This window comes from Malaya genurostris, chromosome 3, assembly GCF_030247185.1.
Source record: "Malaya genurostris strain Urasoe2022 chromosome 3, Malgen_1.1, whole genome shotgun sequence".
Lineage (NCBI taxonomy): Eukaryota > Metazoa > Arthropoda > Insecta > Diptera > Culicidae > Malaya > Malaya genurostris.
Genome location: NC_080572.1, coordinates 24031800 through 24046410, shown reverse-complemented (window position 1 = coordinate 24046410; position 14611 = coordinate 24031800). Strand labels below are relative to the sequence as shown.

The 14611-nt window shown below is 35.3% G+C and overlaps 2 protein-coding genes across 28 annotated transcripts in view; one reads left to right on the top strand and one right to left on the bottom strand.

Annotated features, from left to right (window-relative positions):
• The window catches only part of LOC131438349 (phosphatidylinositol 4,5-bisphosphate 5-phosphatase A), a 37673-nt gene extending 32972 nt beyond the window's left edge, over window positions 1-4701 (top strand). For 24 of the 27 annotated variants that reach the window (XM_058608338.1, XM_058608328.1, XM_058608335.1 and 21 more), the window contains 3 exons: window positions 2412-2507; window positions 3035-3325; window positions 3382-4701. In XM_058608338.1, coding sequence (XP_058464321.1) covers window positions 2412-2507; window positions 3035-3325; window positions 3382-3663 — 669 coding nt within the window. In that variant the 3' untranslated portion in view covers window positions 3664-4701. The remainder of the gene's footprint in view (window positions 1-2411; window positions 2508-3034; window positions 3326-3381) is intronic. The other 3 variants (XM_058608341.1, XM_058608339.1, XM_058608342.1) reach the window with 3 other exon arrangements.
• Window positions 4702-5476: 775 nt separating this feature from the next.
• On the bottom strand, window positions 5477-12144 carry LOC131438347 (probable G-protein coupled receptor Mth-like 14). The gene is made up of 6 exons (XM_058608307.1): window positions 11178-12144; window positions 7260-7902; window positions 7100-7193; window positions 6868-6989; window positions 6535-6760; window positions 5477-6478 (listed from the first exon to the last, which is right to left on the bottom strand). Exons 1-6 carry the CDS (start codon window positions 11637-11639, stop codon window positions 6172-6174), a joined length of 1854 nt encoding a protein of 617 aa, XP_058464290.1. The 5' UTR covers window positions 11640-12144; the 3' UTR covers window positions 5477-6171.
• Window positions 12145-14611: the final 2467 nt, after the last annotated feature.

Here is a 14611-nt window from a genome sequence, read left to right as displayed (position 1 = left end):
CACCGGTGTAGTGCAAATTAAAAACGAAAACGCCATTATACTACGTTCCTACTGACACTATGCATCTTCACAGGTCGGGGTTCGGCTCCACATTCAGGTAACATACCACTGCTTTGTAGTGGTTCAAAGCCGGAACAGTTATTTAATAGCCTTCAGAACATAAACGGATTGTTGCCTGTAGTCCTTTGCTGATCAGCGTGTTGAAATCAGATCGTAGAGTCGGTGGGAAGCCCTTCCGGTAGAAAGGCTGCATTTTTTCCTTCTTCTGCAGTTCCTCTTCGACATCAACTGGCAGATCAGCGTACTGCTTGTTACTCAGGAAACGGTCGTTTACCTGTACATCACTTGGCTTCAGACGCTTAGCATCCTTTGGATCCTTCTCGGATCTATGGCGCGTTTTACCCATAGCGCGGATAGGTAGGCAGCTGCGAATAAAAGATAAAAGAAAATCGAAAAGTCGTAGCAGATTATTCGTCTATCCACATCGAGTGTTAGATGACGAATGAACGATCTTCAGTCAAAGTTTACTTTTCATACTCGTTCAGTAGATAATCGGAACTGATATGTGCCTGACTATCTCAAAACCGTCGCGGGTGCGAAAAAGGCAAGCAAGAGTGAAGAATTTTCCTCATTATTTTCAAAAGTTTTCATAAATTTTGTTTTTCAATTATGTATGGTTATCTCACGCTGTTGAACATTTAATCACAAATTCCTGATCATATTTCCGATGGCTTGTAGAAAAAATTACGTTTTTGGGTTAAGTTTTGCCCATTTTTGGATAAAGTTCTGCCCATTCTTGTACAGGGTAAATTTTGAAAAGGCGCCCCATAGTAAAGTAAGTAATATTCACGACAAAAAAGAGTCACCTGTCTTTGACTAAGTATACTTCTACTTGGTCCTAGGATTATCGAGTATCTCATTTGACAGTGACTTTTACAGTACAGATTACAGTTGACGATGATTTTAGCGACTCTGTCAAGTTCATTCGACGTGACTGACAAATTGCAACTCTGGTTGAAGTTATACAACGGTATAGATAATTTGGGTGAAAAACGAATGCTTTTTCTAATTTCCCAAAAGTGTCCAGCCTAGCCCCGGTCTTCCTTACTATGATTTTTTTTAATCGTGTAAGTTTGACAAATTATAGATTTTAATGGTGCAATTTAAAGAAAGCCTTGTACTGTTATCGACAGTTAAAAACTTTGCAGATGATTTGTATGCTTATATTAAACAGTTACCTCTATGGAGAGGCAGTGTTGACGAATTGACGAGAAGTTTTAATATTTAGATATTTTCGTCAATCCGGAGAAGTTTCCACTACCCGATCAAAAATTTTGTCCATACTGTTAATAATATTATCTCGTTCAAGGACCGGTTATGAGAGTCTGTAGTTTGGAGCAAATAAGAAAATGATAAATTAAACAGAGAAAGAATGTCACTTTTTAATGACGTTTTTGGAGGTTTTGGCTAAAATTTGGTGCATATTGAAAGGGCCGAAAAATGTAACTAAATTAGTAAATTTTTACTCCTTCAAACAATGACATTATGCTTTTAATAGTTTTATTCATAATGAAATAATCAGTCGATAGAATTCAAGCAAAAACTGAAAGAAATTGTAACATAATAATTTCTTCATAAATTTCCTTTTAAAATTTTGGGGAAATATTACTCATTTCAGAATTTTAAAAACTTTTCTTAGAAAAAAAAACTCGTTAGTATTGATTGAGAGTAGGTTTCGCCTGAACTTTTTTGTCGATGAGCATTTGGTAGGACTATTGTACCAATAGTAATCTGATTAGTAAAGTCGCTATATTATTTTGCCGATTAAATGACCTCCAATCAACGAATTTTGATAAAATCGGATACAAAACTGTTCAATATTGCTGTTATAGTGATGTGGAAACTCGAAGCGAATGCACTAATTTCATTTTACCCCTAAGGTCAATCTATCGAACAGATGCAGCAATATTTCAATTTAGTACTTGCATTGTACTTACAACATCATACACACTACTGCTTGAATGAACAATGGAGCAGAAAACGTAAAAAAATCTTCTAAGTTCGGCTAGAAAATGTAGTTTATATTAATTGATGACAACCGAACCAGGCTTCGTTATACCAAGCCTCAATTCCGGAAGAACCGGGATTAGTGATCAAGTTTTCACTTCATTTGCTCATAGGCGACTGGACCGATTTCCACGAACTTGGTCCACTAGTTGAATCAAAACGGAATCTTTGAAAAGCTTTTATTGCTTTATAGAAGCCAGCGATTGAATTGCAACTTGAATGGTACCGCACCAGACCATGTAGATTATGACCCGCTGAAATATACATTCAGAAATGCCTCAGTGTGTTTGTGAATCTAATAAACTAACTTTTTCGAAAACCCATTGACACTAACATGAATGCAGTGCCAAATCATCTCGAAGTACGAGTTTCATCGAAAATATTACGCTAACGAGCGCAACAAAAAATACGCTTCATTGTTGAAGGCCGACAATCACCAGGTGAGTCGGTATCTTTAAAAATTATACATGCTTCTATTTTAAGCTGTTGAGTGAAGGCATTTAATCCTTGAGAATTACAGTAAGAGTACCTTTTAAATCTCACCAAACCCACTGAACTATTGAAATGAATTAAAACCAACTGAGTGAAGTTTAATTATCTGTTATCTGGATTAAGCGCCATCACGAGTTCAGCGACCATAATACTAATCTGCACTCTCATTTCATCCTATCATAGAACAATTGTCGTTCATCTTTCGTTGCTTCCTAGGCATATTCTAATATAGATTTAGTTAGCTTTCAGTTTTCACAATAATATGTGTTTTGTTTATTTTTTCCGCGTTGTAAATACTAACCCTATGTATGGTCAACGTTCGCACTTGCAACTGCACAAAAAAAAAACAAACCGAAAACCGCTCACACATATGTAAACCATTTTATCTGCACTGTTGAACCACACTGGCAATCGATCGATCGATGGCTCGGGGATTGTGTCGAATTAATCAATCTTTGGGATGGCGATCGTCCAGGTGGTACGTAAGCCCCAGTACAGTGGTGAGCGTTTCAAGGTCAATCACCAACAGCGGCTCAGTTACCGGATGGCGATCGCCAACGGTACCGAGACCGCTGCCTCGTTGAACTCATTCGATGACCTCGTTTCCGATCTGATTGATGGTGCACAGGTGTACGAGGACACGACGGAGCGGACGATTGTTTTCAAACCGATTGAGTTATGGTCGGTGGGTGAACCAAACAAGATCGAATACACTATACCAGCTGGGTTCGAGGAGAGTAGTTCCGATTGGATCGGTATTTATAGGGTTTGTATAAGTGACATAGTGTTCGAACTTAGAATAACACGTTTACACCTTTGTAGGAGGATTTCACAAGTTTAAGCGAATATCTGGCATATGAGTACACCGAGGGCTACAAGGAAAAGCAACATCAACTGAACGCACAGCAACAGCAACAACTGAAGAACACCCGTACTGTTGAGCTAACGTTTTCGGAGAACGTTAGTGTACCGCTGGGTGCTCACTATCAACTTCTGTATTTCCAGAGCACGGGCACACGGGGAGTGACAGGTCTAGTGGGCATTAGCAACACTTTTGCTGTGGTGAAAAGATGTCCTTCACCATCCTTCGATGATATCGATTAGTCGGGAAGGAAGAATCACAGTGGAATACACTGAAGCACCAGATAGTTTCTCGCCGGGCACACGAGTGTGATACTTTATAGTCACTAATTTTAGCTGTTACAATGCGTGATAAGGTTGATTAAATAATTTCAGTCGTTTAGTTTTTAGTTTGCTTACAATTTTCGATTGAGAGAGGCCTTTTGAATAGAAATATAAGTATAGATTCTATTGTTTGCAAGAAGCTTATAGTTACGGTTTAAAAGCGGCCTTTAGAAAGATCAATCAGAGGGCTAATGAGTAAGGATTTATTGGGTTCGGAATGAGCAGAAGTTATTGACATTGCAAATAATTGTCAATAAATAATAATGATCGTTAATATTCTCTTCAAAATCTATTCAGCTAGAGATTCATCAATAAACTGAAAGTTAATCGATGACTTTGTTCATTATTCAAATTTTGCTTTGAATAAATATCAACGTTGAACAGGAAATTATTGATTCCGATACTCACAGGGAAATATGACGGGTTCAACAGCATCAAGTATATTTCAGCGATCGTTTTCTTGGTTAACTTGACTAAAGAATTTATAGCACGTCGAAAAGTAAACAAAGTTTTCTATTGCGATAAAAACGTTTAGATAAAGATGCTCAATGCAAATGTTATGTGTCCCTTACATGAATCCTGCAAAAGTAATGTTATTGCTATATGTACATAATATTGAACATCTATAAATAGCGTTGTATCCTTGTTTGAAAATTTCCTACATTATTATTCAACGTGTGTAAAACGATTGTTGGAATCGATCCGCTCCGCAAATTGAGTCAACAGTGGACTGTTAAGCATGGCCTTTACGCAAAATGGTTAATTTTCTAGTACCTTAAAATGAATCGCAAGTTAATGATTAAAGCAGCCGCCATAAATCAAACAACTAAAATATAGGATGTGTAAGAAATTTAATAAGCAAAGACATGTTATTACGCTTGTGCACCAAATACTTTGCAAATATTGTTAAATTTGAAAGTAAGAAAAATATCAATAAAACGTTTGCTGCCAACTAAATTATGTATATATATATATATATATATATATATATATATATATATATATATATATATATATATATATATATATATATATATATATATATATATATATATATATATATATATATATATATATATATATATATATATATATATATATATATATATATATATATATATATATATATATATATATATATATATATATATATATATATATATATATATATATATATATATATATATATATATATATATATATATATATATATATATATATATATATATATATATATATATATATATATATATATATATATATATATATATATATATATATATATATATATATATATATATATATATATATATATATATATATATATATATATATATATATATATATATATATATATATATATATATATATATATATATATATATATATATATATATATATATATATATATATATATATATATATATATATATATATATTCCGCGAACATCTTTCTTGGCGTGACACTTTAGACAAGTGTTCAAGAGCTTATTTGCGTCAATTTAGTATGATTTTATCATTCGGCTCCTGACGACGGAATAGAGAAATATCTATTTTGAATTGAGCAATCCGGAATGTTTTTTTTTTGTGATCGCTGGTGTGAAAAAGTAGTTTTGATTTAGCTGCATAACGCTATCTTTGGTTAGACATGCATATATTTAATTAATCTAAAATAACCAAAACAGGTTTACGCTTATATTGAAAAAGAGTTTAATTCACTAGATCACTGTATTATAATGTTAGTTAGTATGTGTTTGTTGAATAGATTTACATAATCTTGTTGTCTTTATTCGAGATGAAAATTGAATATTTGCGAGTATCTTCAAATTAAATTTTACCGCAGAATTATATCCTTTAGCGGTAAGGTAATAAGCGAATAAATTGCTCGAAATAATGCACTCGAAAGAGACTAGCGTACTTAGTTTGTTTATTCCAAATATCTTGAAATCACCCAAGAAAATGAACTGTTTACGAAACATTGCGGTAATGTAGAAATGTCAATTGAGCAAACGACGAAACGAAATACTATGCGTGGATTTAAACGTTATTTTCACAAGACTTTTTAATACATTTTTTTAAATATGAGAATTTGTAAGTGATAAATAAATGATTTTATTCGCATTAGTATCTATACAAAGAAATTCATTTATTACCTAGGTATGACGAATCTGCATACTGATTTTATTAAGATGTTTAAATAAATGACTAACTTTGTCGAATCATTTATGGCAAAAGAGATGATTCAGTGTACACGAAAATTTTATTTAGTTTGTTTTTGATATTCAATTCAGACTCAGTACGAACTAATTATTTTCTTATTCATTGGCCTCGTGCCAAAATACTTCTAAATAATTATTGACTTAAAACTTATGAAATTCGTTCGATAACTCAGAAGAAAAACTTCTCGTTTTGAAACACACATTATATTTACGACGCTGTCACATTGTTAAGCGGAACTGCTTCCTTAGTAACGTTCCTTGAATAGCATGTCCGCCTCCGCAGATTGACTACATCCGGGTCTTCTCGACAACCACAAATGCCTTTTTGTTGAAACCATGCCTTAACCGTTCGAAACGGCCTGGGCAGACAGATGAATATAATAAATATGAGGATTCCTTGCAATCCAAACAAGATATCGTACAAGATTGGAATTGTCCTTGTACTGTAGTAGGTTCCAATGGTAATGCTCCATACACCGGCCATCACCACGAACAGCATAGCGGTATACTTAGTCCTGAAACCAAAAATATCAGTTTTTTTAAACGCAATCAGGAAGCATTTCGAACGTACATGTATTTCACACGCTCAACATCTGCAGTCTGGATGTCGGGGAGCTTGGATAGAACGGCATCAGCTGCTTCACCACCAGTGCTAAGGCGACCCCGTAAAATATAGTGTTGAATTAGAATGTCAGTAACTCGCTGGAAGCCCCAGAATGTGATGAAAAAACTGAGCATATTAAGCACGATTATGATGATGATTGGAATGAAAAAATAGTGCTTCAAACCGGCGGGATCTATGAGCAAACAAGAGAAAAGAAATCACGATTTTCATTGCATGATTTTGATTTTATAAACGGTAGGAAATGAGAAAATGTGTCAGTTAAATAGCTGCATTACTTACCTCCGTTTGGTGGGTTTAGCAGAATGATAGCAAGTGGAACCAACTGTGCGAAAGCAGCATAAAGAGCAAAAGTTCTTTTCTCACCTTTCATGTGAATTTGAATTCCTTTTGGCAGGAAATACCTGCAATTTAAAAACAGAAATTGTGTAAACATGAAACCTAAACATTGTAAAAGCTGAAGGCATTGAAACAAAATTTACTTCTATTTTTCGCCCTCGGTATGAAAACTTACCAAGCATGAATGCAGTTATTCATGCAATTCACCAGCAACCAAAAGAACGTCGCTAGAATGAAGTACTCAGCATAATTAGCAAGCACAATTGTATCTAAAAACATACAAAAATCCAATTTATTTTCGTTACCTTCTTACAAATCAATCCTAATCAACGAACCATTCGTGGAACCATGTCCTTTGCTCTTATGTTGAAAGATGCTCTCCAACAATAGAGCGATGGCAAAATTTATACAATTTAATGACAGCGCCTTTCCGTGAATATCATCAAATTCAGGAATTTCCACGTAAAAGTAAGCAGTTGCTAGTAGTAGTGGAATAGCAAATATCAGACATAATGCCAAGGCCACCATCTGACCCTTGAAAATATCTCGGCCAATTCGTATCTCAGACGGGCATACGTACCCATTTAATAATCCACTCTTTCGATCTACATCCAAACAATATCGATTGAATATGTCAAACTCTTCAACCAGTTCGTTGATGGTCAGCAGTGATCCGTTCTGTATCACAAACAAAGTATCCTTGGTATCCTGGCCAAACCTAACAAGGCCACTCTCGACGGCACATGGACTCCCATATGCCAGTCCCAGAGCCGGTATTGATTCTTCTAGATCTTCGATGCATCCTTCATAGAATTGTGCATATATCGCTTGCACTTGGAATGTACCCCATGGTTCACCAGGTTTGCATTGGGCAGCATGGTGACTTTTACCGCCCATATGGAAGCTCTCTCCTGGTGGACAGCATTTTCTGATAACATTAAAGGTGGTATTCGTGAAGCGTGGTTGAGTTGATAATTTCTGCACGCAGAAGATACAGAATAAGCGATTGTCAATAATTGTTGTTATTTTTATCGGTACGTCTAACAGTGGATGTTTCAGGTTGATGATTTCTGAACTGAACAGGTTATTGTTATTGTAAAGCTCTTACAAAAAATTGACCGGAAGTAAAAACATGGAATATCGGTATAACTCTAATTTAAAAATAGCTCTTTATCGATACATATAATGTTTGCATTTTTAATAAAAATTTGGTGCACCTGAAACTCATTTTTTAATTAATTGATTTTATTTTGATGAAATCATCGAATGGTACATGTTTTAAGTTTGCGAATTTTTTTATTGCAACTGTGGAATACTGTAAAGTGTACAGCCCCTGTCCCAAATCGCTTTTTTTAATTCTAAAGATTGCGATGTGATTCCCAATAGCTATAACTATTTCGTGAACGTAGGACTTCGCAAAAAAGTATAGCCTAGTATTCTAGTATTTGCGATCAATATCCCATTGAAGTGCGTAGCAATCAAGCAACTTTTTACATTTCGTCTGTAACTCATCAGCTCTCAGCTGTTCATGTTGAACAGCCACGCCACTCAGTAGTTCAACAAAAACCAACAGTGTCTTTACTGGCGAAGTCCCGAACGTAAACAAGTTTATGACATACTGGTCGTTTTCAGCTAGCTGTCATCTAGAGTTTGTATTCAGCGCACATGACAGTTTATATCTTTTATTGCACGTTTACGTTACCACTGATGAGTCGAATTTTGTACTTTTTCTTTAAAAACCTCATTGTGGCTTCGCTGTATCGCTTCGACTCATATGTTGTCCACCCTCGCTGCCGATCGTTCAGCTCTACGAGAGAATAACTTAGCTTTTGATAGACCGGACGAACGAGGAGGTCAAAGGTTTGTATACAAAAGGCCGCTGCATTTGAAGGTTTTCTATTAATGAAATTGGCAAATTATGTGCAACCGAAAGGTCAATTGCGGGAAGGTCTCATTTTCTACTTTCAGTAAAAGCTATAAGTCAATGAATGTTGTGCAAGGCGTATAAGAAACATTCTTCATTAGTACAAATATGCGAATGTTGGTTTAAAATGTTAATAGTCGACAATTTTGAATTGGAGAGCATGAAGAAAGTCCAGAAAAATCCAAAATGAAGAATAAGAATATTTTTGATGTTTGACCTTGATGACCAATTGTTGAATTCATACGACAAAGTGAAAAACGATATCGATTCGAGGATATCCAAACCATTAGGGTTTTTTGGAAAACAGAACCGGAAAATTGTCCAAAAGGTGGACAAAAGTTTCTAGAAAGTGATGGACTTCATTGACAAAAAATTGAAATTGCGTTGTGTGATAAGTGAAAATCATTCACATTCGAGTAATCGTTGTACTGTATAAACAACACATACTGGAAAAAGAATTGTTCGTTGTAACCGTAATTGGGGTAAAAACGAAGTTTTCGGCGAAGATGTGGAAATTTATTAATTATATTTATATCGCAATTGTAATAAATCGGTAATGAAAACTGTATTTCAAATGATGCTACGAGTAGCCGGTTAATGGTTAATGGGCCTACATAGACATTTTATGATTTCTTCTACGGTAGAACACATTTGTCTTGTATGGTTTTGATACGATCGATGTCAACCGTGATAATGACCCGTCTACTACTGCACATTTTAACGTAGTGCGAATCACTCCACTATAGAGTAATTTCAAGCAACAGTGTAGTTATGTAACACAAACGGTGAAACTTGCACAGCAAACAATATGACATTTACCGATGACGCAAATCTACATAGTATATTAAAGATATGTTTTTTTTTCTTTGCATGTTTAAACTATGAACAGAGACATTAGTAGTGCTAAGAGTTATTTAGTAAATACCAACCGACTATTAGACGTTTTGAACGGATAAAATGCCTATTTAGTCGACGAAAAATCTTACAACGAACAGCTCTCAAATAATGTTTTCAGTTTATTCATATTATGCAGCAGACGACAACTATTAGATTTGCATAACAGAAAGATCATATGAACAGATATTGTTAGTGATGAAACTTTTGTTTAGAAAAGTATTGAATTACAGGGTGATAAAAATAGTCACACACGTCTCTCAAAGATGGCTGAGCCGATTTTCACAAACTTAGATTCAAATGAAAGGTCTTATGGCCTCATACAATTTTCTTGAATTTCATTTGGATCGGTTCCGGAATTTGTGCAAATTTATGGAAAAATACGCATTGTGTGCGTAGTGCCGATTTTCACAACCTTAACCGATTTTCACAACCTAAGAAGCAAATTAAACGTCTCGAAATTCTTTAAAAAGTCCCCGAGAAGTTGATCCAGATCCGACTTCCGGTTCCGATATTACAGTGCAATTAGTGAAAACTTTCAATTTCATGAGTATTTTTTCACAAGCGATTGCGAAGTGGTGTGACAATGCAAAATAGGTTAAAATTCTTCTAGATTTGGCTCAAAACTGATTAAATTTGTAGGTTATATTAGTTACTCACTAAACGAATCGACTTCGGCTATGCCGGCTCCCAGTTCCCGGTTCCAGAAGTACCAGAAATAGTGATCAAAAACTCCAAAAAGAGACTCACTCAATTTTCTCAAAGGCTCAAACTCAGGCTCAAATAAAAGTTCCTATAGTCTCAAAGGCTGCTGTTTAATTTAATCCGGGTCCGACTTCCGGTTGCAGAACTATACGGTAAAGTGTATTTAATTATTTAGTGCGACGATGCAAAATGGAAAAAAAATTTACTTGACATAACTGTTTCAAATTGAACAGGTTATGTTAGTTCATACCCAAATTATTTTTCTTATTTTATTCAATATTGAAATAAAAATTTCTAATATCTTCTAGTGATATTTTTTCAAATGTATGTAATATGAAAGGCATCATTACACCATTAGGTGGATTAAAAAAGGTTTTTTGTGACGAAGTCGATTTGGCGCTTGATTCGTCTTAACTAAAGTAAACAGTAATTACTTTAGATTTTCATAGAAACATACCTACCATTTATCAATATCAATCAAATATCGAACATATCAATACATTTGCTTTAGATATAACTATGGAAACACAGGATGATTGCTCGACCTATACACACATTACACATGTGACAACTTTACTAGATGTAATGTCTTACGAACCGGCGAATTATTTGCTATCAATAAAAATAAACACGGACTAGTACTGACTACTTTGTCAAACGTAATCAGCATGATATGATTCACACAAGATACCATACCTGACAATTCAACAACAATTTCGTAATTATTTACCTGGTAGTTGCGGCAATCCATCGGAAGTAACTCCGAAGCGACATTTGTTTGTCCAACTTGTAACAACAATGGATCGATTGTATCGTTTGTGACAACCGATGTTTCGAAACCATCTTCGAAATTCTCTAACAAATCTAATCGAACTGGTTCACCTTCATCGGTTAGTCCTTGTGCAGAATCGTTGTTACTATATCTTTGTCTAATAATTATGCCAGCTAGCATAGTAGAATTTCCTTCATCCGAGGAAACGCCGTAATCATCATCGTCCTCCGGATACAAGTCATCATCTGATATGATCGGATCCAATATCTCGTCGTCTGAAGGAATTGGGCGTGAATGTATCGAATCGATCACTTCATAATCACCGCTACCTTCATTCTCTTCCGGCAATGCCACATTGCCTTTTATCAGCAGTAGAGCGATGATCAACGGTGACATTCTCAACACTACTCGAGAAATCATCCCAACAACCAATTCACACCTTTGTCACTATTTACAATCAGTCACCCAATATTTGTAAGAACTAGGCGTCTCCACCGGTTTATATTGTCACAACGCGTGCCTTCTCTTACGTCTCCGGTTAGATCAGATAACACTATCAATAAATTCCGATTGCTCGGCCGTAGACAAACACTACCATTGCCTTGAATTTTCCGAAAGCGCTCTATCTTGTTCTACGTCCACGCACCTAGAACTGACCATGCGTTCAAGTGTGACGCACGAAATAGTTGTAGAAAACTGCAACGAAACGTTACGAAATTGGCAGCCAGCAATTTCTCTTCTGCTCCCACAGAAAGTGTGGCACATACTTTTCTCACATATTTCACCAGGTGAGCTCACTTGCTAGTAATGATGTAATCCGGATCCAAATCACCGCCACTTAGAATCGTCGACCGTTGACCGTTTGGTTTGCCTGCTGCCGCTCTGACACGTAAATGCTATCTGCGACCGATGCGTTACTTTTGCGACCACGGTATAGACCCAACATTGGCGACGCTTCTACATTATCAATACGTAGTGCTGTGATAAATAGTTGCTTATCGTTGAACAACAATTGATAAGAGAATAAAAAAATGGAACCGGGATTGGCAGAAGTGTTCGAATAGTTTGTTGGGCTACCTTTCCCATCTGGCAGGGGGCAGGGTAATAGGATTACGAAAGACCGATGATTGTTCGATAAATTGTCAACCGATATGCGAATCCTATGATCACTGAATCATTTGTTTTTTTGTTCAGAACGTTAATCACAATGACATTTAAATGAATGCTGATTCCATTTTGACCAAATTGAAAACGGTATGGTACAAAGAAGAGATATTCTTCATATTATTTTACTGTATACGTTGTCACATAGTTTTATAGTTAGTGGCATTAGTATTTATTTTGAGGCTTTCGCATCGTTACAAAATAAAAACGGAAGAATGATTGTAACTTTAGCAAATGAAGAAAGTTGTTCTTTAAATTTGGGGCATACCGTCATAAAATAAATGTGATTTACTATCTCCGGGAGACGTATCGAACTACTAATTAAACCGTATTATTTGCACTTCATCTGGAGTGTAGGTAACTAACAACAAAATTTTTTCAGTTGATGGGTAGTCTGCTGGTTAATGTAGACTCTCGGACCGGACGTGTGATTTCATTTTTACACGTGATAAAATTTCAATATTGGGATCCCGTCGTGATTATTTAGGGGCCTTTTTTTTAAAGTAAATGTTATTCCACAGTAATTGTCAAGACAGGAATATTGACAATCGTATACAGCTCAAGCAATTTGCTTATTGACAAGTAATTAAACGTCATCAATTATTTCCGAAAACTTGGAGCTTACTACAGCATAAAAAAAACTAGCTTTAATCCTCCTAGTGGTGTACTGATGCCTTTCTCATATCAATCATTCTGAGTCCAGTTTAGATTTTTTACGTTTTTTGTTTCGTCGCTTTAAGTAACGGTGTATCATATTTTACACACTTTACCCTTTCAGGAATTCCGTATAGAACCACGAGACCTTTCATTTGAATCTTAGTTTGTCAAAATCGGTTCGGCCATCTCCGCAAAAACCTAGTGAGATTACACATACACTGCTCAGCTCGACGAACTGAGTCAAATGGTATTTGACGCTTGGCCCTAAGAGCCATTTTTTAGTAGATTTTTTCAGTTATTGCGTACCCTCTCTATATGAGAAAGGTAAAACATCAAACATCTGCGACTTGGAGATAAAACAATTCAAAAACCCATAAACAAGAACAAATAAGTTCATCTACGGCCTATGTCGTAAAATTCTACCAGCTTTTGGAATTGTTCTAGTTCTAAATGTTTTTGGTTATCCAAAAATTACCTGGAGCTCAGGCCTAACAAAGTACATTAACGAACTTATCATTCACAGTTCATATTCGTGATACCACACGTAATCAATAGGCTTGTTGTAAATGTGACCATATTCCAAAAACTACCTGAAGTACAGGCATTAGGATCTACCAGCCTAAAGTAAACCAAACCTTTGCATTAAATTCCTTTTGTGGAATTTGACCTTGAATTTGATGTGCAATAAAATGTGAAAATAAGTGCACTAACTTTTCTCAGAGATGGCTTAACCGATTTTCACAAACTTGGGTTCAAAAGAAAGGTCTTATAGTCTCATATAAAATTCCTGAATATTGTTTAGATCCGACTTCCGGTTCCGGAGTTATGAGGTAAAATGTGCAAAAAAATGAAAATATGTTTTCTACCTTTTCTCATACATGGCGCGACCGATTTTCATAAACTTAGGTTCAAATGAAAGGTCCTTTGGTCCCATACGTAATTCCTGAATTTCATCTGGATTCGACTTCCGGATCCAGAAATATAATGTAAAGTGTGTTAAAAATTGTATATCATCACTGAAAAGGGCGAAAAACCGTAAACAGTTTTCTAAATTGACCTCAAATATTCTCCAATTAATAGTTTTTATCAGTAGACGGTCAAACAAACCGATTTCGGTTATTCGTTTTAGGAATCGAAGAAAATTATTTTGAAGAATACCACAATATTATATATGATGGTATGATTGATATGAGAAAGGCATCATTATACCACTAGGTGAATTAAAACGGGGTTTTTCTTTACAAGTAACCGGTTTATACAAATTATTTATATATGAAGTATCAATTAAAAATTCAATTATCATAGTTAATGACAGTTGGTACACAACGCACCCGCCAAAGAGAGCCTTGAGCCAAATGTGAACAAATTTATTTTGTTTTTTTATTCATAAGGATCTTTTATTTCGGCTTATGTGCGCTTAAGCTTAACGTGGCCGTTTAACAATAATAAATAAATATTTTTTCTTGCGGAAAGGAAGGAAGCGCAGTGGTTTGCTATTCACGCTCCTGTCCATTAGCTGCTGTTGGCGAAATTATCGTTATTACTTATGTTTTCCCAGGCGTTGGGTAAGT

Excerpts from the sequence above, each read along its gene's own strand:
- LOC131438347 (XM_058608307.1), bottom strand. The coding sequence starts at position 11,639 with ATGATTTCTCGAGTAGTGTTGAGAATGTCACCGTTGATCATCGCTCTA. Across the intron at positions 7,194-7,259 it reads AGGACATGGTTCCACGAATG|ATACAATTGTGCTTGCTAAT; the intron begins GTTCGTTGATTA and ends GTATGTTTTTAG. Across the intron at positions 6,761-6,867 it reads GCTAAACCCACCAAACGGAG|ATCCCGCCGGTTTGAAGCAC; the intron begins GTAAGTAATGCA and ends GTTTGCTCATAG.